This window comes from Oculina patagonica, chromosome 4 (genome assembly GCF_052425735.1).
Source record: "Oculina patagonica isolate OP01 chromosome 4, crgOcupat, whole genome shotgun sequence".
NCBI lineage: Eukaryota > Metazoa > Cnidaria > Anthozoa > Scleractinia > Oculinidae > Oculina > Oculina patagonica.
The window spans coordinates 31,489,584-31,514,800 of NC_135761.1; the positions used below are offsets into that span (position 1 = coordinate 31,489,584).

Sequence of the window (25,217 nt, forward strand, 5' to 3'; positions counted from 1 at the left end):
CAGCATATTAACCTCATGCGATATTATTTTGTCTTACTTGAGTGGTGAGTTCCTTATGTAACTCATATTACTTTTTTGCAGCATATTAACCTCATGCGATATAATAATAATAATAATAATCGATATTTTAACAGGGTGACCCCTTCAGTAGCAGGACTGGTATCAACGGGGGCCCTGTGTAAAATAAAACAAATTAAAGTAAAAAAGAGTATGTATAAAATATCTATCTATCTATAAAAACTACTTTAAAGAGATACCACTAAAATGCTAAAAAAAAAAAAGTTAAAAAGTTTAAAAGAAGTACTAGTGTTCTCATAAAAATAAATAAATTATTATTATATTATTATGTCTTACTTGAGTGGTGAGTTCCTTATGTAACTCATATTACTTTTTTGCAGCATATTAACCTCATGCGATATTATTATGTCTTACTTGAGTGGTGAGTTCCTTATGTAACTCATATTACTTTTTTGCAGCATATTAACCTCATGCGATATTATTTTGTCTTACTTGAGTGGTGAGTTCCTTATGTAACTCATATTACTTTTTTGCAGCATATTAACCTCATGCGATATTATTTTGTCTTACTTGAGTGGTGAGTTCCTTATGTAACTCATATTACTTTTTTGCAGCATATTAACCTTATGCGATATTATTATGTCTTAATTGAGTGGCGAGTTCCTTATGTAACTCATATTACTTTTTTGCAGCATATTAACCTCATGCGATATTATTTTGTCTTGAGTGGTGAGTTCCTTATGTAACTCATATTACTTTTTTGCAGCATATTAACCTCATGCGATATTATTTTGTCTTACTTGAGTGGTGAGTTCCTTATGTAACTCATATTACCATTTGGAGCATATTTAACCTCATGCGATATTATTTTGCCTTACTTGAGCGGCGAGTTCCTTATGTAACTCATATTACTTTTTTGCAGCATATTAACCTCATGCGATATTATTTTGTCTTAATTGAGTGGCGAGTTCCTTATGTAACTCATATTACTTTTTTGCAGCATATTAACCTCATGCGATATTATTTTGTCTTAATTGAGTGGCGAGTTCCTTATGTAACTCATATTACTTTTTTGCAGCATATTAACCTCATGCGATATTATTTTGTCTTAATTGAGTGGTGAGTTCCTTATGTAACTCATATTACTTTTTTGCAGCATATTAACCTCATGCGATATTATTTTGTCTTAATTGAGTGGTGAGTTCCTTATGGAACTCATATCACCTTTTTGCAGCATATTGACCTCATGCGATATTATTTTGTCTTACTTGAGTGCTGAGTTCCTTATGGAACTCATATCACCTTTTTGCAGCATATTGACCTCATGCGATATTATTTTGTCTTACTTGGGTGCTAAGTTCCTTATGGAACACACTTCTGTTTGCAGCATATTAACCTCATGCGATATAATTTTGTCTTACTTGAGTGGTGAGTTCCTTATGTAACTCATATTACCTTTTTGCAGCATATTAATCTCATGCGATATTATTTTGTCTTACTTGAGTGGTGAGTTCCTTATGTAACTCATATTACTTTTTGCAGCATATTAACCTCATGCGATATTATTTTGTCTTACTTGAGTGGTGAGTTCCTTATGTAACTCATATTACCTTTTTGCAGCATATTGACCTCATGGGATATTATTTTGTCTTAATTGAGTGGCGAGTTCCTTATGTAACTCATATTACCTTTTTGCAGCATATTAACCTCATGCGATATTATTTTGTCTTAATTGAGTGGCGAGTTCCTTATGTAACTCATATTACCTTTTTGCAGCATATTTAACCTCATGCGATATTATTTTGTCTTAATTGAGTGGCGAGTTCCTTATGTAACTCATATCACCTTTTTGCAGCATATTAACCTCATGCGATATTATTTTGTCTTAATTGAGTGGCGAGTTCCTTATGTAACTCATATTACCTTTTTGCAGCATATTTAACCTCATGCGATATTATTTTGTCTTAATTGAGTGGCGAGTTCCTTATGTAACTCATATCACCTTTTTGCAGCATATTAACCTCATGCGATATTATTTTGTCTTACTTGAGTGGTGAGTTCCTTATGTAACTTATATTACCTTTTTGCAGCATATTAACCTCATGCGATATTATTTTGTCTTACTTGAGTGGTGAGTTCCTTATGTAACTCATATTACCATTTGGAGCATATTTAACCTCATGCGATATTATTTTGTCTTACTTGAGTGGTGAGTTCCTTATGTAACTCATATTACCTTTTTACAGCATATTGAGCTCATGCGATATTATTTTGTCTTACTTGAGTGGTGAGTTCCTTATGTAACTCATATTATCATTTGGAGCATATTTAACCTCATGCGATATTATTTTGTCTTACTTGAGTGGTGAGTTCCTTATGTAACTCATATTACCTTTTTGCAGCATATTGAGCTCATGCGATATTATTTTGTCTTAATTGAGTGGCGAGTTCCTTATGTAACTCATATTACCTTTTTGCAGCATATTGACCTCATGCGATATTATTTTGTCTTAATTGAGTGGCGAGTTCCTTATGTAACTCATATTACCTTTTTGCAGCACATTAACCTCATGCGATATTATTTTGTCTTGAGTGGTGAGTTCCTTATGTAACTCATATTACCTTTTTGCAGCATATTAACCTCATGCGATATTATTTTGTCTTAATTGAGTGGTGAGTTCCTTATGTAACTCATATTACCTTTTTGCAGCATATTGACCTCATGCGATATTATTTTGTCTTACTTGAGTGGTGAGTTCCTTATGTAACTCATATTACCTTTTTGCAGCATATTAACCTCATGCGATATTATTTTGTCTTACTTGAGTGGTGAGTTCCTTATGTAACTCATATTACCTTTTTGCAGCATATTAACCTCATGCGATATTATTTTGTCTTACTTGAGTGGTGAGTTCCTTATGTAACTCATATTACCATTTGGAGCATATTTAACCTCATGCGATATTATTTTGTCTTACTTGAGTGGTGAGTTCCTTATGTAACTCATATTACCTTTTTGCAGCATATTTAACCTCATGCGATATTATTTTGTCTTACTTGAGTGGTGAGTTCCTTATGTAACTCATGTTCACAAGAAACATTTATTGTTCGTTCCACGATGTCTGATTACCATGCACTTGATTAATTCAAAACACTAAATAAACGTCCAAAACGAAGTTGTCCTTATGTCCTCGAAAAATGTCCTAACGATATTGCTTAAACCAACGTTGAAACCCGAAAGAATAATAATCTACTTGACATGCAACTTGAAAACGAAAAAAGGCCTAAATTTACATAAATAACTAAAGCAAAGAAACGAACGGAACTATGCGGGTAGAAAAACAAGAGAGACAAAAGATACTACACAACTATTTTTACGCACAACATAATGACTAAAACTAATGAATTTTCTCGTGTCCATTTCTCCCCCTCATTGATATGCCATAGCATATTAATACAACGATAATGTCGGTAACGAGGGGAGTGTTCCTTTCAGTTCAGCATTAAAGATATTTAAATCCAAAAAATTCTTAGTTCATTCTCGTCTTCATCATCATTGTCTGTTATCACTTCTGCAATCACTTCTGAAGTCAGTTCCTCTTTACGTTTTTACGTCTCATGACAGTTCCAGTTGACACAACTTTGTGATTGGTCTGGTCAATTCATTCTTTCCAACTTGAACCTTTGCCACTCGAACGTGCCCATCTTTTCCTTTGAAAACTTCGGTGATTCGGCCAAGGGGCCAATGACCGCGTGGTGTATTAGTAGAAATGACTAATACTACGTCTCCGACTTGAAGGTCTCGCTCAGTAGTCAACCACTTTCTTCTGACGTTAAGACTAGGTAGCCATTCCCGAAGCCAACGATGCCAGAAATGTCTAACTAATTCTTGCACTCTTCGCCACCTTTTCTTTGGGTTGAATGAGACCTCGTCAACTGATTCTGGGGCGAATTGTCCACCAACCTGACCGAATAGAAAGTGGTTTGGTGTGAGTGGAACGTCATCTTCTGGATTAGCCGATTGGTACGTCAACGGTCTTGAATTCAGGAGTGCCTCCGCTCCAGTAAACGCTGTCTCTAACTCTTCGTCAGTGATATCTGCGTTGCCCAGAATTGCATATATTGCTCGTTTCGCTGCTTTGATCATACTTTCGTGAATGCCGCCAAAGTGAGGTGCAAGTGGGGGGTTGAACTTCCATTTTACACCTTCATTTGCCGTAGATTTAGTAATCTTTTCTTGGTCCAGCTCCTTGACCAAATCGCTCAGCTCCTTGTTAGCTCCAACAAAGTTGCCTCCGTTATCAGATAGCATTTCTTTTGGGAGGCCTCTGCGGTTAACCATCCTGTAGAAGGCATTCAGGAACGAATCGGTGTCAAGCGCAAAGGCCATTTCCAGGTGGACTGCCCTGGATGCCAGACAAGTAAACAAACAAAGGTAACGTTTTTGTCTTCGTGTCCTTCTTCCCTGCACAGTGATGAATGGCCCTCCAAAATCCACAGCAGTTTGTGCAAAGGCTCTTAAGGACGATCGAAGTCTGATCTGTGGAAGAGGAGCCATGACTTGCTTTGCCGCTTTAGCTTTCCTTTTTTGACACTCGTTACACTCCTTCTCCCATTCACGAATTTCTTCTCGACCGGAAATGATCCAAAAGCGTGTCGATAAGGTCGCCAACGTTTGATTCGTGGCTCCCGCGTGATTCCCTTTCTCGTGATAATGTTTGACGATCAACTTCGTCACACAGTTCTTTCGGGGCAAAATTATTGGAAAGCGAGCGTCATGTGGTAGGAATTCCGCATACTTGAGGCGTCCATCACATCTCATTTGACCCTCTTCGTCAAGCCATGGTTGTAATCCGAGTAACTTGCTCTTCTTTGGTAGCTCTCTTTGTTTCTGAAGTGCTAAATACTCATCGGGAAACGCCTTTCTTTGTGCGCTCCTGATCACCTGGATCGCAGCGTCTTCAATTTCTTCCGACTTTAATTCTCCACTTTCTCTCTTGCAACTTCTACAGTTGTCTATGAAACGGCGAACCCAAGCTTGAACTCTTATCAACCTTGACCAACTTGAAAAGCGTTTTGGGTTGAGACGCCACAACTGATCATCATCGTGAACTGTAACCATTGTCCAGTTTTCGTTCCTTTCCTTTGCTTGTGAGCTGTCTTGTCTGTCTTGAGCCTTTTTCTTGATTTCTTTTTCCTCTGTCACCAAATCTGCTTCAATTCGATTGACAGGCCAGTGTGGTTCTTCGTTTTGAAGGAAATCAGGACCATTCCACCACTTTTCTTCCTTGGCCATGTCGGATATTCTCATGCCTCTCGTAATTAGGTCAGCAGGATTCTCATGGGTTGGGACATAGCGCCACTGTTTTGGATTCGTCAAACTTTGAATTTCTCCCACACGATTTGCTACGAAGGGTTTAAATCTACGACTTCTTCCTCTAATCCACCACAGAACGTTCATACTGTCAGACCAGAAGACTGCTTGACCTAGTGCACCACTGAAAACTCTGGAAGTAGACTCAGTAAGCCTTAGTCCCAGGACTGCCGCCAACAGTTCTAAACGAGGAATACTCGTTGTCGTCAGTGGAGCAACTTTTGACTTGGCTGCGACTAAGCGTGTCGATATCGATCCACTCTCATAGACAACTCTTGAATAGACAACAGCACCATAAGCATCTTGCGACGCATCTACAAATGTATGCAAAGTTCTGAGAGCGCAACTTGTTCTGGGCCAAATCGTAAACATCTGGGAACTTTGATCACGGGCAATTCTTCCAACTCGCAGAACCATTCTCGAGACCTGTGAATCAACTCTCCTGGGCAAAGCTCGTCCCAGTCAAGTCCTGCGATCCACATTTCTTGCATCATGACTTTCGCTCGAACGGTAAATGGTGCCAAGAAACCAACTGGATCAAATAATGTGGCAATCTTCTTTAGGAAATTTCGTTTTGTGAACTGAAAGGTTTCCTCAGGTGGATTTGCCTTGAACGTAAACACGTCTTCCTCTGGAAGCCACGTGATTCCAAGTGTCTTCACCGTTGGTAGGGGCTCCATAGTGATGTCCACTTCAGACGCTCTGTCCTCGATTGGTATCTTCTCTAGTACCTTGGGAGAATTGGACAACCATTTACGAGCGTGCATTCCGGCTTTGCTCCACAGCTCATCTAACTGCTTGTACAGCTCAATACCTTGACTATCGTCCGACACCGAGTCCATGCTGTCGTCCATATAGGTTGACTTGGACATTGTTTCAGCAGCTAAGGGCAGCTCATCTTTATGCCTCTCAGCATGAGATTGAGAGACAAACTGGGCTTGAAACGGCGACGAGTTAACACCGAAAACCACTCGGTTGAATTCAAACTCTTCTGGCTCTTTCTGCTGGTCCAACGATCTCCATAAGAACCGTTGACACGATCGATCCTTTGGAGCGACTTCAATTCTCAAATACATCTCAGCAATGTCGCATATGAGTGCAACAGGGCGTCTTCTGAATCGCAGCAAAACATCGTTCAAATCTCTTTGCAATTTTGGACCTTGATAGATGACATCATTAAGAGAGATTCCGTCACACTTCGCAGAGGCGTCAAATACGATTCGAGTCTTAGTTGTGGTTCTGTCTGGTCGCACAATGGGGAAATGAGGCAGGTACCACTTCCTAGATGGTTTCTCCTCGGCCGAGTCGACCTTGCGAATGTAGCCCTTCTCCAAATACTGAGTAATATTCTTCGAGTAGGCTTCTGCAATCTCTGGGCTTTTCAGTAAGCGCTTTTCCGTGTTGCACAATCTGCGCAGCGCCATGCCATACTTATCTGGTAGTTTGGGATCTTTCTCCTTCCAAGGAATTGCCACTTGATATCGTCCATCCACGTACTTGAGGGAGTTTTCAACTTGCTGTAACGCGCACTGTTCGTCGTGATTGAGAATTTGACACTCACGTGACGAAATAGGATTCTCGATTTCCCAGAATTTTCGAAGAAGGGTGCTAATCTCATCTGTGTCTGACTGTTCTCGTACAAAATACGTTTGCGCGAAGTTTGACTGTAGGTAACCCCCTGTGAGCCCAATAACAGTTCCAGTACAAGTCCATCCTAATGGTGTTAGCCTGGCAACCGGTTCTCCGGGCTGGCCTCGAACATCCTTGAATGAGTAGTGTAACTCCGCATAATCAACTCCAATTGGCAAGTCCACAATTGGGCGTTTGCCTGGATCTGGAAACTGTATCCCTTTCAGATGGGTCCATTTGCCAACATGCTTTTCCCAGTCAATAACTTTCATGCTTCCAGTGACTCCTTCAGCTGTAAATGCACTCATCTTGGTCGTCACATTACCATTCATACTCTCCAGCTCGAACTCAACTGGCGTAGTCTCGAAGGTTTCAGTCTGGCCATTTAAAACATTCACAGTCACTTTTTGAGGTTCACCCTGAAGTTCCAATTGAGCAGCGACGTCAGCATTTAAATAGGTTTTAGTGGATGCTTCGTCCAATAACGCGTTTACTTTAATTCTACGATGGCCGTTCTTTAGGATCACCGGTACGATCCGAAGTGCCACAAATCTTGGTTGAACGCCATGTGTAGTCATTGTGGTGTGTGACCTCTCTGTGGGCTGCTCAACTGGCTCCTGGGGAGGAGAAAAGACCACTTGATTTCTTTCTATGCCATTACTTGTTTCACTGCCTGCATCAGCTTGGGAATCTTCTGATGGCCCATGAACTCTTTCCTGCTGATCTCGAGAGTTCGCCTGATCACCTCGATCTGTGGGGGCAAACCAAAATTAAAGGAATCAGCTAAGCAGATTGAGAATATTTGCTTACTGTACGATCTAGTAGACATTTGGCGACTTAGGAACCCAGGAATAAGACGTTTTACTTGGACACAGAAAACTCCTGTGATCCAAAGGAGGCTTGATTTTTGGTTAACCGATAATGCCTTGCAGGAGGAGATCGATCAGGTGAGCATTATTCCTTCCATAAAGTCTGATCACTCAGCCATTCTGTTGTCAGTTAATGGAATAGAAGAAAAATCACACGGTCCTTCCTTCTGGAAGTTCAATGCAAGTTTATTAGATGACAATGACTATGTAGCTCTAATAAACGATAGATACCAGGTTTGGGTTGACGAATTTAGGGATATACAAGATCCCAGATTGCTTTGGGATCTCATTAAATTCAAAATTAGACAGGAGACAATTTCATACAGTAAACGCAAAGCGAGGGAAAGGAAGGCGAAATTGACATCTCTAGAGGAAAAATTGACAATCCTTCAAGAGCTTTGTGACCAGGATCCATCTACGGATAATCTGAATAGGCTAGAGATTTTGAAAACCGAGTATGACCTTCAATATGAATACATTGCACAAGGCGCTATAATCCGTTCAAGGGCAAGATGGTACGAGCAAGGAGAGAAAAGCAACAAGTATTTTTTGAACTTGGAGAGCTCTAGGGGTAAAAAGAGCACAATCCGAAAGATTCTTAAGGAGGATCAATCTCTGACAACGAATCCCAAAGAAATAATGGCCGAACTTAGAAGTTTCTACTCAAATCTTTACCAAGTGAACTCTACTGGAGAAAGTGAAGCCTCATTAGACGCATTTCTTAACAGCGTATCCTTACCCACACTGTCTGAAATACAGAAAGAGAAGTGTGAGGTAGAATTGACTATCGGTGAATGTTTCAACATCTTGAATGGTTTTCAAAAGAACAAAACACCTGGTAACGACGGCCTTACAACGGAATTTTACTTAGCCTTTTGGCCTATTCTTGGAAAACATTTGGTAGCTTGTCTCAATTATGCACATAATCACGGAGAGTTATCTAACTCTCAGAAACAAGCGGTGATCACTTTATTAGAAAAGAAAGGAAAAGATAAAAGGCTGATCAAAAATTGGAGACCGATTTCCTTAATTAATGTGGACACCAAAATAGCCTCCAAAGCGCTAGCTAAACGATTAGAGAATATACTTCCTGACTTGATTCATTACAACCAAAACGCTTATGTGAAAGGAAGATCAATATTTGACGCCGTCAGGACCATTGATGATGTATTAGAATATACAAAATGTAGTGATCAGTCGGGTATCCTTGTAACAATTGATTTTGAGAAAGCGTTCGATTCTTTGGACCATAGATTCTTATTGAAGGTCCTTCGCACATTCAATTTCGGACCATCTTTTATTCAGTGGATTCGCACCTTTTACTCAAACGTGTCTAGTTGCGTAATAAATAATGGATTTGCGACAAGTTACTTTAATGTTGACCGTGGTGTGAGACAAGGGGATCCGTTATCCCCTCTCTTGTTCATTCTTAGTTTAGAAGTTCTAGCTTGCAGTATTCGACAAAATGACAAGATTCAAGGGATCAAAATTGAGGATGAAGTTGTGAAAATCTCTCTTTTCGCGGATGACATGACATGTTTTTTGAGGAATAAGTCTTCGTATGAGAACCTGATTGTTAATTTAGATCTGTTTTCGAGATTCTCAGGTTTAAAATTAAATGAGGAAAAAACAGAATTTTTTTGCTTAGGGGTCCAAAATTTGTCTAAATCACCTTCCTATGAATTTAAACGCTCAATTAAGATTTTAGGCGTACACTTTGATTATGATCAACTTTCTAGGAAAAAGGATAATTTCGAGGCAATTATAAAGTCTATTAAAAAAACATTAGGCATGTGGAAATGGAGGGGACTCACACTTATAGGAAAGATACAAATCGTTAAATCTTTTGCTATTCCGAAATTTATGTCGAAAGCGTCGCTTATTCATGTGTCTAAAGATCTCATACAGGCAGTCAATAAAGAACTTTACAGCTTTATTTGGAAAGGAAAGGATAAGGTTAAACGGTTAGCTTTGATTAATTGCATTGAAAATGGAGGGCTTAAGATGCTGGATATAGAATCTATGGTTCTAGCGCAAAGAATAATGTGCGTGAAGAAGTATATTGAGGACTATGTTAGTCCCTGGAAGATCTTCTTAAACCACTATTTGAAAAAACTAGGCGGAAAGTTCATTTTGCAGTGTCATTTTGATTGCCCAAAATTGCCCATATTTTTACCCGAGTTTTACAAAGATTGTCTTGCTGCGTGGTCAACTCTTTCAAGTAAAGAAGTGGTTTCGTACGGGGATGTTATGAACCAATACTTGTGGAATAATAAAAACATTCTATGTGAAGGTAAATCTTTATATCATGCCTTTTTCCGCATAAACTGTGGGATAAGCAAAATCGGAGATTTAGTCTCTAAAGACAATACGTTTCTGGAAAGTGATAAAGTTCTCAGGTCAAAACTATCACCTAGTCAATTTTTCCTTTTAATGGGAGTAGTCAGTGCCATTCCAAAGGAATGGCGCTCCATTATCAAGGGTGAGAGTATATACCGTGAACCATACTCCTGCCCTGCAAATTCTTTTGAAGTGCCAATAAAGGGGGAAATGTTGGATATTTCTAACATTCCCTCCAAAATAGTTTATGAAGAGTTTCTTTCTCGTAAAGTAATTCCTCCTACTGCCCAAAAGAAATTTAAAAATGACTATCCAAATCTCTCCGTCGATTGGAAGAAAATCTATTCTCTAGCGTTTAGTGTTACTTTGGATACAAAGTTAAGAGCTTTTCAGTACAAATTACTAAACCATATTGTGTATACAAATGACAGACTTTATAAATTTAAGATTGTAGACTCGCCATTATGTGCTTTCTGTTACTCTGAAGATGAATCCCTCGAGCATTTATTGTTTCTTTGTAAAGCAAGCGAGGTATTCTGGAAAGAGGTATTGTCGTGGTTGGCCATCCATAAGAATGAAGTTTTAAATTTTTCTCTCACCGATGTTTTGTTTGGTAAGTTTGATATCGATACAGACTCTATGGTAGTTAACCATATTCTTCTTCTTGGAAAATATTTTATTTATAGGTGTAAGCTTGATAAGATTAAACCCTCTTTACCAGTTTTTAAGGCTAAATTAAGAGCTACTCTTAAATTAGAATTTTACATTGCCAGGAAAAAAGGTACACTTGCTCAACATTACAGAAAATGGAATATCTTTATTCCTGTATTAAGTTAGACTATTTCCTTTTTCCACTCTACCTTTTAAAAAAACTCCACCGAAAATATTTTAGGTCACTCTATTTTTTCGAAACCTGCTTTTTGACCTTTTGTTTAGAAAGCTGGTGTTTGCTTTGCATGTCTCTTTTTTCTTCTGCTCTCCATAGCATAATATACCTTGTTTATTTTTTAACGTGCTTTGTTTGTAGTAAGTAATGTTAAGCTTGTAATAATTTATTGTTGTAGTGTAAGTAAGTATTGTATTAGTGTAAGTAAGTAGCGTGAGGACTGTAAGTAATGTTTAAATTGTAAGTAGTGTTTCTTTTTTCTTTGTAATTTTGTACTGTATGTTTGTATGGCAAGAAATTAAAAATATTAAAAAAAAAAAAAAAAAACCCTCGATCTGACGGTACGGGGTCTCGATGCAACAATCGGTTGTGAGTGTTCTTACAATTGTTTATCCCACAGATCCTCGATCTGACACACGCCTCTCCACTGTGGTCTCTTCCAAGGCAACGATAGCACAGTTTTAGGCTCTCTTCCCATCTCTCTGGGAGACTCATAGCTTTGAATTTCTCGCAACGCCAAGCTCCATGGTGACCACTGCAAACTTTACACGGCCGAAATCCAACTTTTCTCTGGTGTCCTGACGATTTCTGCGTATTGCCAAAGAAAGTCAGTCCGTTATCTTTCTTGTTCCCACGTTTGCTCAAGCCTCGAATTGTTTCCGATGCCACAGTCTGGAATTCTGCTTCTTGGATAATGAACTCTCTCAGTGTTTCTACTGACTGCCAACGACCATTTTCGTAAATCCACCGATGATATTGCGCTAGCATTGCTTCCATCAATTTCTTACACAAACTGAGGTAAAGCGATCCGTTTTCTAACTCGTCATGTCGACCGGCCTCCTTTAGATTGACTACAGTTACGTCAAGTAAATCTGCAAGTCTCTCGAGGTCCTTTGCATACCCAGGACGAAGTGGCTTGAAGTTCTCCAATTCTTCTAAATGTAGAGCGATCTGACGTCTTTTTCCACCAAACTTTCGTTCCAATCTTTCCTTAGCCGCCTCATAGGCCGCCGCAGAATGTCCCAAAGGCTCAACGACCTTTAGTGCTTCGCCTCATAAATATTGACGCAACTGAAGCAACTTGTACTCGGGTGTTGCGGGTGCTTTGTCAACACATGCCATAAACGCTGTTTTCCATCCTTCGTACAATTTTTTATCTCCATTAAATACGGGAATTGAAACACGCTTGAGTTGTTTCCACATATCCTGGCCAAGCGATGGCGTACTTGAACGATTCTCTGTCGATTTCTCCTCGCGAAACTTTGTTGTTTTCGGCCCTCCAAGCTCAAACCTTTCCGGCGATTCTTTCAAATCTCGAAGCTGTTCTTCTTCTAATAAGCGACTACGATATTGACGATTTAATTCTTCTAAATCTTCTTTAGAACGAGCGATATCTTGTTCCCGCTTCAATTGATCCTCTTGAGTTTGCTTTTCCACACTTTTGCGTTGTACGCTTTCTTCGATTCGTCGCCGGCGAGTATTTTCCGATGCATCAGTTGCCAAACTCGATAATTCGTCCTTTCGATTGTCCAAATATTCTTGTGCTTTGTCATGAGCTTCGGAAAATTCTACTTCTAGTTTGTCCATTTCGTCTCCAACCTTTTTGCGTTTCTCTTTCTCTTTGGTACGTAAATACTCTTGCGATAATTTCTCCATTGTGTCCATGGCGCGTTCTTGCACTTCGCAAAGTTTTTGACAAACTTGCTTGACTTCCCGCCGGCTCGGATAATCTTCTTCATCCAGAAGGTACAACAGCTTGTTCTTTACTCTGGTAAATGCCGATTTATCCTTCGCTTTTTCCTGCTTTAGGTTTTCAATTCGCTCCTCTCCTTCGTCCAATGCTTCGCTATGCTCGCCGTCCACTGACATGATTTGGAACCTCGCTCTGCTACCATAAAATGTTCACAAGAAACATTTATTGTTCGTTCCACGATGTCTGATTACCATGCACTTGATTAATTCAAAACACTAAATAAACGTCCAAAACGAAGTTGTCCTTATGTCCTCGAAAAATGTCCTAACGATATTGCTTAAACCAACGTTGAAACCCGAAAGAATAATAATCTACTTGACATGCAACTTGAAAACGAAAAAAGGCCTAAATTTACATAAATAACTAAAGCAAAGAAACGAACGGAACTATGCGGGTAGAAAAACAAGAGAGACAAAAGATACTACACAACTATTTTTACGCACAACATAATGACTAAAACTAATGAATTTTCTCGTGTCCAAATCATATTACCTTTTTGCAGCATATTAACCTCATGCGATATTATTTTGTCTTACTTGAGTGGTGAGTTCCTTATGTAACTCATATTACCTTTTTGCAGCATATTAACCTCATGCGATATTATTTTGTCTTACTTGAGTGGGGAGTTCATTATGTAACTCATATTACCTTTTTGCAGCATATTAACCTCATGCGATATTATCTTGTCTTAATTGAGTGGTGAGTTCCTTATGTAACTCATATTACCTTTTTGCAGCATATTGACCTCATGCGATATTATTTTGTCTTAATTGAGTGGCGAGTTCCTTATGTAACTCATATTACCTTTTTGCAGCATATTGACCTCATGCGATATTATTTTGTCTTACTTGAATGGTGAGTTCCTTATGTAACTCATATTACTTTTTTGCAGCATATTGACCTCACTCGATATTATTTTGTCTTAATTGAGTGGTGAGTTCCTTATGTAACTCATATTACTTTTTTGCAGCATATTAACCTCATGCGATATTATTTTGTCTTACTTGAGTGGTGAGTTCCTTATGTAACTCATATTACTTTTTTGCAGCATATTAACCTCATGCGATATTATTTTGTCTTAATTGAGTGGTGAGTTCCTTATGTAACTCATATTACCTTTTTGCAGCATATTGACCTCACGCGATATTATTTTGTCTTAATTGAGTGGCGAGTTCCTTATGTAACTCATATTACCTTTTTGCAGCATATTGACCTCATGCGATATTATTTTGTCTTACTTGAATGGTGAGTTCCTTATGTAACTCATATTACTTTTTTGCAGCATATTGACCTCATGCGATATTATTATGTCTTAATTGAGTGGTGAGTTCCTTATGTAACTCATATTACTTTTTTGCAGCATATTAACCTCATGCGATATTATTTTGTCTTACTTGAGTGGTGAGTTTCTTACGTAACTCATATTACTTTTTTGCAGCATATTAACCTCATGCGATATTATTTTGTCTTAATTGAGTGGTGAGTTCCTTATGTAACTCATATTACTTTTTTGCAGCATATTAACCTCATGCGATATTATTTTGTCTTAATTGAGTGGTGAGTTCCTTATGTAACTCATATTACTTTTTTGCAGCATATTAACCTCATGCGATATTATTATGTCTTAATTGAGTGGTGAGTTCCTTATGTAACTCATATTACTTTTTTGCAGCATATTAACCTCATGCGATATTATTTTGTCTTAATTGAGTGGTGAGTTCCTTATGTAACTCATATTACTTTTTTGCAGCATATTAACCTCATGCGATATTATTATGTCTTAATTGAGTGGTGAGTTCCTTATGTAACTCATATTACTTTTTTGCAGCATATTAACCTCATGCGATATTATTTTGTCTTAATTGAGTGGTGAGTTCCTTATGTAACTCATATTACTTTTTTGCAGCATATTAACCTCATGCGATATTATTATGTCTTGATTGAGTGGTGAGTTCCTTATGTAACTCATATTACTTTTTTGCAGCATATTAACCTCATGCGATATTATTTTGTCTTACTTGAGTGGTGAGTTCCTTATGTAAGGCCCTGTTTATACGTCGCACAATCGTCGAATTTAATTGGGACGAAAATAATTCAAGGACCATTCAGCAATTAAATTCGACGATTGTGCGACGTATAAATCGAATTAGATTCGTCTGGTAAATTAAATTCGTCCAAGACGTTGTATTCGTCTCGGTAGGACGAAAAAAATATCGATAGCGCGTCTTCAGTTTAGACGTCGCACAACAGACGCATCGAATTAAATGCATACATTATCATAATGTATCCCCATTGAGCCCGTGGTAGATTCGTGGAAAGTTTCGTTCATGTCGCATGCGCACAGGCGTCTTCTCGCGTTTTTCGCACGTTGTTGAAGTATGTCGTCGGTTGTGGAGGAAAAATGCCGTCCGCTTGCATAAATTGCAACACGGACCACAAAATATTCATGCATAGCTTGTGGGAGAAGCGTGTGTTTTCGGTTGGAATGTTCGATTGCTAAAGAAAACGAAGAAACGGTGGGATGGGAGGCAAACAAAAGTGTTGGTCACTGTTTGCAGTGTGTCCTGGGGGAGTTTCTGTCACGGTTTTTTTCTCAATGTCGGGTCGAATGCTCTTTAAAATAAAGTTGAATGTTTTTCTTGACACTTGAAACGCTTTCTTGAATCTTCCTTCATCATATGTCGCCCAGACCAATTCCCACCATTATGTATTTCTGATACTGCGACGACAACTCCGGTGACGCCGAACGTCTTCATCTTGTAATTGTAACAGCAGACAAATCGATAAACAAACTCGCGCAAGAAGCATTTTCTTCATCACTACCAGTTTCAACATTCGACGTCGCAGCTGCCTTCTCTGCTGTCTTTCCCTGGATATTTTCTCCAGCAATAATGCCTTCGTAAACCTCGCCAGGTTGTTGTTGTGTTGAAAAAATTTCGCGATCTCCCGTTAGTTTTTGCGGGAATTATGTCAATTATCCCCGCCACTGGTCAGAAGTGCTGAAGACTCGGGTGAAAGATTAAATTCGGTTGAATTAAATTCGACGTCTAAATCAGGCGGCAATTAACGTCGAATAATCGACGAATTTAATTTGAATTAAATTCGACGTATAAACAGGGCCTAACTCATATTACTTTTTTGCAGCATATTGACCTCATGCGATATTATTTTGTCTTACTTGAGTGGTGAGTTCCTTATGTAACTCATATTACTTTTTTGCAGCATATTGACCTCATGCGATATTATTTTGTCTTACTTGAATGGTGAGTTCCTTATGTAACTCATATTACTTTTTTGCAGCATATTGACCTCATGCGATATTATTTTGTCTTAATTGAGTGGTGAGTTCCTTATGTAACTCATATTACTTTTTTGCAGCATATTAACCTCATGCGATATTATTTTGTCTTACTTGAGTGGGGAGTTCATTATGTAACTCATATTACCTTTTTGCAGCATATTAACCTCATGCGATATTATCTTGTCTTAATTGAGTGGTGAGTTCCTTATGTAACTCATATTACCTTTTTGCAGCATATTGACCTCATGCGATATTATTTTGTCTTAATTGAGTGGCGAGTTCCTTATGTAACTCATATTACCTTTTTGCAGCATGTTGACCTCATGCGATATTATTTTGTCTTACTTGAATGGTGAGTTCCTTATGTAACTCATATTACCTTTTTGCAGCATATTAACCTCATGCGATATTATTTTGTCTTACTTGTGTGGTGAGTTCCTTATGTAACTCATATTACCTTTTTGCAGCATATTAACCTCATGCGATATTATTTTGTCTTACTTGAGTGGTGAGTTCCTTATGTAACTCATATTACCATTTGGAGCATATTTAACCTCATGCGATATTATTTTGTCTTACTTGAGTGGTGAGTTCCTTTTTAATCATATTACCTTTTTGCAGCATATTGACCTCATGGGATATTATTTTGTCTTAATTGAGTGGCGAGTTCCTTATGTAACTCATATTACCTTTTTGCAGAATATTAACCTCATGCGATATTATTTTGTCTTACTTGAGTGGTGAGTTCCTTATGTAACTCATATTACCATTTGGAGCATATTTCACCTCATGCGATATTATTTTGTCTTACTTGAGTGGTGAGTTCCTTATGTAACTCATATTACCTTTTTGCAGCATATTGACCTCATGCGATATTATTTTGTCTTAATTGAGTGGCGAGTTCCTTGTGTAACTCATAGTACCTTTTTGCAGCATATTAACCTCATGCGATATTATCTTGTCTTACTTGAGTGGTGAGTTCCTTATGTAACTCATATTACCTTTTTGCAGCATATTAACCTCATGCGATATTATTTTGTCTTACTTGAGTGGTGAGTTCCTTATGTAACTCATATTACCTTTTTGCAGCATATTAACCTCATGCGATATTATTTTGTCTTACTTGAGTGGTGAGTTCCTTATGTAACTCATATTACCTTTTTGCAGCATATTGACCTCATGCGATATTATTTTGTCTTAATTGAGTGGCGAGTTCCTTATGTAACTCATATTACCTTTTTGCAGCATATTGACCTCGTGCGATATTATTTTGTCTTACTTGAGTGGTGAGTTCCTTATGTAACTCATATTACCATTTGGAGCATATTTAACCTCATGCCATATTATTTTGTCTTACTTGAGTGGTGAGTTCCTTATGTAACTGTTCGGGACAATTCACAGAATCTTCCACCCCGCCTTGGGGCGATCTCCTAAAGCGTCCCAAATATGTGGCTTCTCACATGGACTTCAGGTTACACACACTTCTTCTTACATGGAATTCAGGTCATTTTCTAACAAACATAGTTTCTGTATAGGACGAACATAGACACTGTCCTTAGTTTTAACTTTAACAGTTCGCACCAAGCTATCTGGCCCAGGGTACGTCTCAATGACACGTCCAAGGTTCCAGTGTCCCCTCGGGGTGTTATCGTTGACTAGCAGCACCAATGCATTGGGTTTAACATTAGGCAACGCCTTCCGCCATTTAGCTCGAGGCTGCAAGATGGGTAGGTATTCTTTAAGCCATCTTTCCCAAAATAAGTTGGCAAGAAATTGCACCTGCCTCCACTTCTTCTTGTACATGTCAGTCTTGTTGAAGACTCCGGGTGGTAAGCAAACAACCTTACGCTGCATCAAGAAGTGGGCTGGCGTCAGGGGCTCAAAATTACTTGGATCATCCGAGTTTGCTGTTAGGGCTCGGCCGTTCAGAACACGCTCGACCTCAGTAAGCAGCGTCTGCAGGACCGCGTCTGTGACCACATGTCCACCTAGGATAGATTTCAGGACCGTCTTCGCGCTTCGAACCAAACGTTCCCACACGTCGGACATGCTCGATGCAGTAGGGGGCTGGAATACCCATTTGCAGCCGTATTGGATAAGCTCACTCTCGATCCGTCCCTGGTTCCATTCATCAAGACTCTCCTTCAACTCGCGCTGAGCTCCGACAAAATTAGAGCCATTATCGCAACGTATCTCTTTCACTTCGCCTCTACGATTGATAAAACGCCTCAAACACAGGATGAAATCGTCGATGTCCATTGAGTTAACCACTTCTAGGTGGACACAACGAGTGGTTAAGCAGGTGAAGAGACAGCACCAACGCTTTGTGGTCCCGCGGCCATGTTTAACGTACAGGGGGCGAAAAAGGTCCCTTCCTGAGTACGAGAATGGTGGTTCATCTGCTGGACCATGGGTTTGGCAAGGACTTTCTTGCACTTGACGCATCTGCTAAGGACTGTGCGAACTAGAACGCGGATTTGTGGGATCCAGAAGTCTTCCAGCAGTTTGGCTATCACATGCTCACGCCCCAAATGGCCAATGAAGTGGTGGACATGACGAACAATCTTCTCAGCTACGGCATGGTTTCTGGGCAGAATGGTTTGCCGGCCCATAGTAGATTCTGCTACTCTTTTCTGGCCACGTCCATTCACTCTCAGTACTCCCTGGGCATCCAATTCGGGATTCAAGGCAGCAATCTTGCTCGATGCTCTGACGGCACCATTTGACTTCAAATCTTTAATCTCCTGTGTGCATGCTGAGCTCTGGACAATCTTCGCAATAGCCACCGTAGCTGCATTCAAATCATCGACGGTTAACCTTCCAGTCACGACCTTGTCTTTATCTCTAATGAACTGTGTAAATCGTAAGAGCCATGCTACCTTGCGTCTGAGGCGGGTCCAATCTGAGCAGGTTGTTATCAGAACTTGGAGGGGGTGCTCCGCAGGATCAAGGAGGGATTCAAATTCTGGGTTTTCTTTCTTTGCTGCAGCTGGATCAGGGGTCAGTTCCAGAGAGTGTACATGAGTTTCTTTCTTCAGCTCCAGACCTTCAGTAGGCAAAGTTCTACATTCTTGTCCTGGCCAGGAGTAGGTCCACGAAGCCAATTGTGGTTGGCGGTCAGAGAAGATGGGGTCATTCCCCTTGACACAGTCTGCAGGATTCAAAGTTCCTGGCACATGATTCCAATCTTGCACAAGTGAGTGCTCTTTAATCTCTTCAACTCTGTTAGCTACGAAGGTTTGAAGTCTTCGTTTCTCATTCTTTAGATAGTGCAGTACTATCTCACTATCAGTCCATAGGAAAGTCCTGTCAATGTTCAGTTCTAATTCTTCTCGTAACATTTTGCACATGCGAGTTGCAAGTACAGCTGCCTGCAACTCCAGTCTAGGAATACTGACGAACTTCACTGGTGCATTCCTAGCCTTGCCCATAACGAAGGTACAATGGACTCGTCCATCCGTGTTCTCAACACGCAAATATGATGATGTCCCATAGCCAACCTCAGATGCATCTGAAAAGACATGAAGTTGCAACTTGCATTCTCGCGGGTCATCATCTGGTAGGAAATAGGATCGCGGGATGCGCAACTGTGATAAGGAAGGTAGCTGAGACTTCCAAGACCTCCACTTCAACAGAGACTCTTCGCTAAGGGGTTCGTCCCATCCTGAATTGGCCTTCCACAGGTTCTGCATTAAGCATCTTGCAGCCAGCGCTACAGGCGCAGCAAACCCTAACGGGTCAAACAAGGAACAAACAGTTGATAGGATACCACGTTTGGTCTCGGGGCGGTCAAGGTCCTTAATCTTGAAGCCCAGAGTATCATCTCCAACAAACCAAAGTATTCCCAGCGCTCTTTCAATGGGTGGATCATCCAAATCGAGGTTAAGTCCTTGCTTGGACAACTTGTCGCTTGGAACTGCCTTGAGCACTTCCTTTGAATTTGACGTAAACTTAGTCAGGTTGAAGCTACCTCGGGCAAGGATGTTGACCATGTCTTGAGCCAGGTGAATGGCTGACTGCTCATCATTCTGGGAAGGGAGAGCGTCATCAACATAGAAATTTTTACAGCTGCGATGACACTGGGGCTGAAGTCCTCGGCATTGTCGTCAGCGACTCGCCGCAGAGTGGAGTTTGCAACACAAGGGGAGGACGCTGCTCCAAATATGTGTACTTGCATAACATAAACATCGGGTGGGTCTTCATAGCCATTTGTCCACCAAAGGAACCTCAATGAGTCCTGGTCTTCTTTCCGTACAAGTATCTGGTGGAACATTCCTTCAATGTCTGCAGCAATACCAATTGTACCTTGGCGAAAACGCAGGAGGACACCAACTAAACTGTTGGTCATGTCTGGCCCGCTTAATAGATTCTTATTAAGCGAAGTTCCTTCGTATTCGGCTGCCGCATCGAAAACTATGCGCACCTTTCCAGGCTTGGTAGGGCTAGTTACCGGGTGATGTGGGAGATACCAATGGTTACTGGATTCCGAAGCCAACTCTTTCTCTGACAACTTGCGAGCGAATCCACTGCTGATGTAACCGTCCATTACTTCACGATACTTAGTGGCCATCTCCTCGTTACCCGATTTCGTCAAGCGACGTCGCAAGGACTCTAGGCGTTGTTTCGCCATAGCAAGATTATTTGGAAACTGGCGCTCATCCTTCTTCCAAAGCATGCCCACTTCATAACGTCCATCGACGAGACGTGTGGTGTCTTCAATTATTTGCATTGCTCTCTTGTCTTCAGCTGAGAGGGGCTTCTCTCCTGACTTAACAGCTCCATAGTCTTCGAGTTTCCAGAATTTCTCAATTAGGTCAACTGGCTTATGATCAACTGAAACAAAGTTTACTGAGACTCCCTTCGGATCCTTGACGCCATAGCGACCAGCAACGCACCAACCAAGGGGGTATCGACAACCATAGAGTCCTTTCTTCTCATCTTCGGGAACTCTAACTTCTTTCTGTATGTGCGCGTAGGGGATGTTGTTTCCCACGAGAATGGAGACTCTCTTAACATCAACGGCTGGAAACTCAATGTCACATAAGTGAGGGTAGTTCTGGACGTCAATTTGCTCTGGCAGGGCTCGCTGTGACTGGTTAAGGTCAGGTAGAACATAGGCTTCAGAAACCTCGATACTTTCTCCAAAACTTTCCAAAGAGCTCAAGGTAAAGGATACTCGATTAGACTCCACAACATTGTCACTGCTTGTGATTGTATTAATTCTATCCTGCTCAGGTGTTCCTTGTATGTCAAGGTAATCAACTAAGCTGCGGTCAATGAGGGTGTCAGTACAGCCGCTATCTAGAAAGGCGTAGGTGGAGACAGCATTGCCATTCTCGGTGGTGATAATGACAGGAACAACGTTAAAAAAAAACTTGTGTTTCTGTGGTAGACAAACTGGCAGATGATATGGGTGTTGTTTCAGGTTTGCCTGAATTAGCACTTGCAGTTTGCCCCGTATTTACGCCCTCGTGACTTGTGGGATAGGAGGTAGCTGAAGGCTTGTCACCTTTATCCTTGGAATCCTTATTGATCGGTGGGTTGGGGCGGCGACTATCCTGGGTCTGATCAGTATGCAGAAGACTAAGATGACGACCAGGGCATTTTTAACATGCTGGCGGTTCAGGGCAAGAACCAGAACCGTGTCCAGGCCTTTTAAGGCCACAGTTAAAACAAAATCCACAAGATGCCGCATACTATCGTCGGACTGCCACATGTTCACACTTCTTGATGATGGGGCAATGCTGAAGCTTGTGTCGCTTAGATTTACAGATTCCACAGTAGGAGGCAACTTGGTTTCTCTATTCTCACGCTTCAACATTTGACCTTCAAACACCGGGTCGTTCCTAATGGATGCTTGTCTCTTTACAAAGGCGGCGATGTCCTTCAGCCGAGGAGACCTTCCACTCTTGACAATCACATAATTCTCGTTTTGCCACTTGATGATGAGATCATTAGGCAGACGGCTAACTATGCGCCTAAGGTTCGTTGCAACACTTGCTTCACGTTCAACGTCGCCTTGAAGGATTCTTGTAGCCGCATTCAGCTTCTCAGAAAAGTTCATAAGTCCAATATTGTCACCATAGGTCAACTTGGGACCTGATACGAGGTGTTCTATGCATGCTTGAGTCACCCTTATGGTCTGACCAAAGCGTTCCTCCAGGGTTTTCATGATGTCGATGGAGGAGCAACCTCTGTTTCGTTTTACCACTTCCAATGCTTCTCCGGTAACAAACTTAGGGAGGTATTCAACACGCTGGGCATCAGTTAGCAAATCGCTTTCAAGGTGCGTACAAATTTGTTCACGAAAGGAGGGAAAATCCACTGGATTTCCACTAAACTGTGTCGGTCGCATTCCACTTAGCATTTGTGCCTTCCACATTGCTGCAACGGGATCATGTGGGACCTGTTCACCACGAGTAACACCCTGTGATGGTTTAACACCAGGTACTCCAAAGGACTGGAGTGACCTTATGCTGTCAGGGGTCTTACGCACATTAGATCCTATCGCTGAGAGGGATGACCTCGGCTGAGTTGTCATGCTGAACTGAGATTTGGTATTTATGGAAACAGGAGGGATTGGCTCTTTCTGAGAAGGATTTAGTTGAGACACCTCACTAATAGCATAACTGGCACCTGGGTTGGTATTAGGTCTGCTGGTCTCCATTTTCTCAAAAACGACTGGGGTAGAATGTGGACGTTTATCAACTAGAAATGTGGCAGCATCCAAAGGACCAGCTGCTCAAGGTGTCAAAGCTTCCTCATCGTTGTACTCCATTTCAATTTTCCATTCTAGCTCAGCTAATGTTGCTTGCTCTTCAAGACGCCTAAGTTCCATTCTTTGTTTATGTTCGTATGCCATTCGAGCTGCTTCGGCTTCTTCCTTTGCCCTAGCCCTTGCTAGGTCCAATCTCATTTTTGAGACAAGCACCCTTTTCAAGGATTTCTTACGTGAGGATCCGGACACATTGGAAGACTTAGAGGAAACTGACACATTGTCATCACGATCCCCTTCCTGGTCTAGTAGTCCAGGATTCATCTGAGCATTTTCAGGCAAAAGGTCTATTTTTTGCAACAAACCTTCACACTCATCAATAATGTCACGGGTCTCTCGTTTTAGATTGTAATAACGACTCTGTACATCTTCCAAGCGTTTTCTCTCATTTATCCCAGCAAGGTATTTCGTATGTAGCCTTTCGAGTGTCTTCCATTTTTCCGAGAGTAGGTCAAGGGATTTCTTAGCTTCCTCTGGGCCTTGGCTGGTATTAAGCTTAGACTGAATTTCTTTCAGTAAATTTTCAATTTCTTTGCTTACATTTGTCCACAGCATAGCCATGCTGCGTTGCTCCCGGGAATCCCTTTGCCGTTCCAATTCCGTGAAATCGACGCGGGTGTTTGGTGGGGGCCTGGGTCCGAGCGAGGGGCCATCGTAGTAGCTTATTAACTGGCCGAGTAAACACATTTGTTGTAGTACAAATGGAACTAATGTTACCTTCTACGGCTTCTACTGTCGTCGTTCCGGAAAAATCGGACAATCCACGATCCATTCCTGGTCCAGCATAACCCAAACGGCTCAAACCATAAACATCCATTCCACTGTCGAGGCCGAAATCCAATTGATCCGACGCATCCATCGCTCGACAAATCCAATCACAATCCAATATTTAGGACGAAAATTTTTTTACTGATGTTCGGGACAATTCACAGAATCTTTTCAACACGCAGTTGTAAACTCAACGCTTTAATTGCGATGCTCGTTGTACCAATGTACAAACATCTCCACGGCTTGCCAACTTAATCGACACGCTGACTTGTTACGCCTACGGTAAAAAACTGAACAAAACAAACCTAACTTTACAATACATTCGGAATATAAGAAAAAACGGGAACTATGAAATCAAAACTAACATGTTCTGTGCGTTTTAGGGTAAAAACTGTATCAAAAAACAACACTGTCGAGCAATCCGCCCAACACGAAACTCTTTCCATCACAAAACCATGTGCGGGAACTATGAAATCAAAACTAACATGTTCTGTGCGTTTTAGGGTAAAAACTGTATCAAAAAACAACACTGTCGAGCAATCCGCCCAACACGAAACTCTTTCCATCACAAAACCATGTGCGATCGAGTCACGTGACTCGATCCAGTCCGAGCAACTTGTGCACAGTTAATAACGGACCTAAATCAATTTCCGGTTATTAATTTCGGCCGCTAGTCGGCCTCAACAGTAACTCATATTACCTTTTTGCAGCATATTTAACCTCATGCGATATTATTTTGTCTTAATTGAATGGTGAGTTCCTTATGTAACTCATATTACCTTTTTGCAGCATATTGACCTTGTGCGATATTATTTTGCCTTACTTGAGTGGTGAGTTCCTTATGTAACTCATATTACCTTTTTGCAGCATATTTAACCTCATGCGATATTTTGTCTTACTTGAATGGTGAGTTCCTTATGTAACTCATATTACCTTTTTGCAGCATATTGACCTCATGCGATATTATTTTGTCTTAATTGAGTGGCGAGTTCCTTATGTAACTCATATTACCTTTTTGCAGCATATTGACCTCATGCGATATTATTTTCCCTTACTTGAATGGTGAGTTCCTTATGTAACTCATATTACCTTTTTGCAGCATATTGACCTCATGCGATAGTATTTTGCCTTAATTGAGTGGTGAGTTCCTTATGGAACTCATATCACCTTTTTGCAGCATATTTACCTCATGCGATATTATTTTGTCTTACTTGAGTGCTGAGTTCCTTATGGAACTCATATCACCTTTTTGCAGCATATTGACCTCATGCGATATTATTTTGTCTTACTTGGGTGCTAAGTTCCTTGTGGAACACACTTTACCTTTTTGCAGCATATTAACCTCATGCGATATTATTATATTGTCTTACTTGAGTGGTGAGTTCCTTTTTGCAGCATATTAACCTCATGCGATATTATTTTGTCTTACTTGAGTGGTGAGTTCCTTATGTAACTCATATTACCTTTTTGCAGCATATTTAACCTCATGCGATATTATTTTGTC

The 25,217-nt window shown here is 40.5% G+C and overlaps 5 protein-coding genes across 5 annotated transcripts; all 5 read right to left on the bottom strand.

Annotated features, from left to right (window-relative positions):
- Positions 1–3,634: 3,634 nt before the first annotated feature.
- LOC144648317 (uncharacterized) lies at positions 3,635–5,314 on the bottom strand. The gene has a single exon (XM_078507916.1). It carries the CDS (start codon positions 5,312–5,314, stop codon positions 3,635–3,637), a length of 1,680 nt encoding a protein of 559 aa, XP_078364042.1.
- A 391-nt stretch (positions 5,315–5,705) lies between these two features.
- On the bottom strand, positions 5,706–11,884 carry LOC144648318 (uncharacterized). The gene is made up of 3 exons (XM_078507917.1): positions 11,500–11,884; positions 8,630–8,638; positions 5,706–7,772 (listed from the first exon to the last, which is right to left on the bottom strand). The coding sequence occupies exons 1-3, from the start codon at positions 11,882–11,884 to the stop codon at positions 5,707–5,709; spliced, it is 2,460 nt and encodes an 819-aa protein (XP_078364043.1). The 3' UTR covers position 5,706.
- LOC144647851 (uncharacterized) lies at positions 11,459–13,309 on the bottom strand. The gene has a single exon (XM_078507552.1). It carries the CDS (start codon positions 12,983–12,985, stop codon positions 12,170–12,172), a length of 816 nt encoding a protein of 271 aa, XP_078363678.1. The 5' UTR covers positions 12,986–13,309; the 3' UTR covers positions 11,459–12,169.
- Positions 13,310–17,658: 4,349 nt separating this feature from the next.
- On the bottom strand, positions 17,659–18,429 carry LOC144648319 (uncharacterized). The gene has a single exon (XM_078507919.1). It carries the CDS (start codon positions 18,427–18,429, stop codon positions 17,659–17,661), a length of 771 nt encoding a protein of 256 aa, XP_078364045.1.
- A 35-nt stretch (positions 18,430–18,464) lies between these two features.
- LOC144648320 (uncharacterized) lies at positions 18,465–22,837 on the bottom strand. Its single transcript, XM_078507920.1, has 3 exons — positions 21,680–22,837; positions 20,237–21,553; positions 18,465–20,198 (listed from the first exon to the last, which is right to left on the bottom strand). The coding sequence occupies exons 1-3, from the start codon at positions 22,835–22,837 to the stop codon at positions 18,465–18,467; spliced, it is 4,209 nt and encodes a 1,402-aa protein (XP_078364046.1).
- Positions 22,838–25,217: the final 2,380 nt, after the last annotated feature.

Excerpts from the sequence above, each read along its gene's own strand:
- LOC144648317 (XM_078507916.1), bottom strand. The coding sequence starts at position 5,314 with ATGGCCAAGGAAGAAAAGTGGTGGAATGGTCCTGATTTCCTTCAAAAC.
- LOC144648318 (XM_078507917.1), bottom strand. The coding sequence starts at position 11,884 with ATGCTAGCGCAATATCATCGGTGGATTTACGAAAATGGTCGTTGGCAG.
- LOC144647851 (XM_078507552.1), bottom strand. The coding sequence starts at position 12,985 with ATGTCAGTGGACGGCGAGCATAGCGAAGCATTGGACGAAGGAGAGGAG.
- LOC144648319 (XM_078507919.1), bottom strand. The coding sequence starts at position 18,429 with ATGGACATCGACGATTTCATCCTGTGTTTGAGGCGTTTTATCAATCGT.
- LOC144648320 (XM_078507920.1), bottom strand. The coding sequence starts at position 22,837 with ATGGAGACCAGCAGACCTAATACCAACCCAGGTGCCAGTTATGCTATT. Across the intron at positions 21,554-21,679 it reads TAAGGATTCCAAGGATAAAG|AAACACAAGTTTTTTTTTAA; the intron begins GTGACAAGCCTT and ends TGTCTACCACAG. Across the intron at positions 20,199-20,236 it reads GCCCCAGTGTCATCGCAGCT|AATGATGAGCAGTCAGCCAT; the intron begins GTAAAAATTTCT and ends CTCCCTTCCCAG.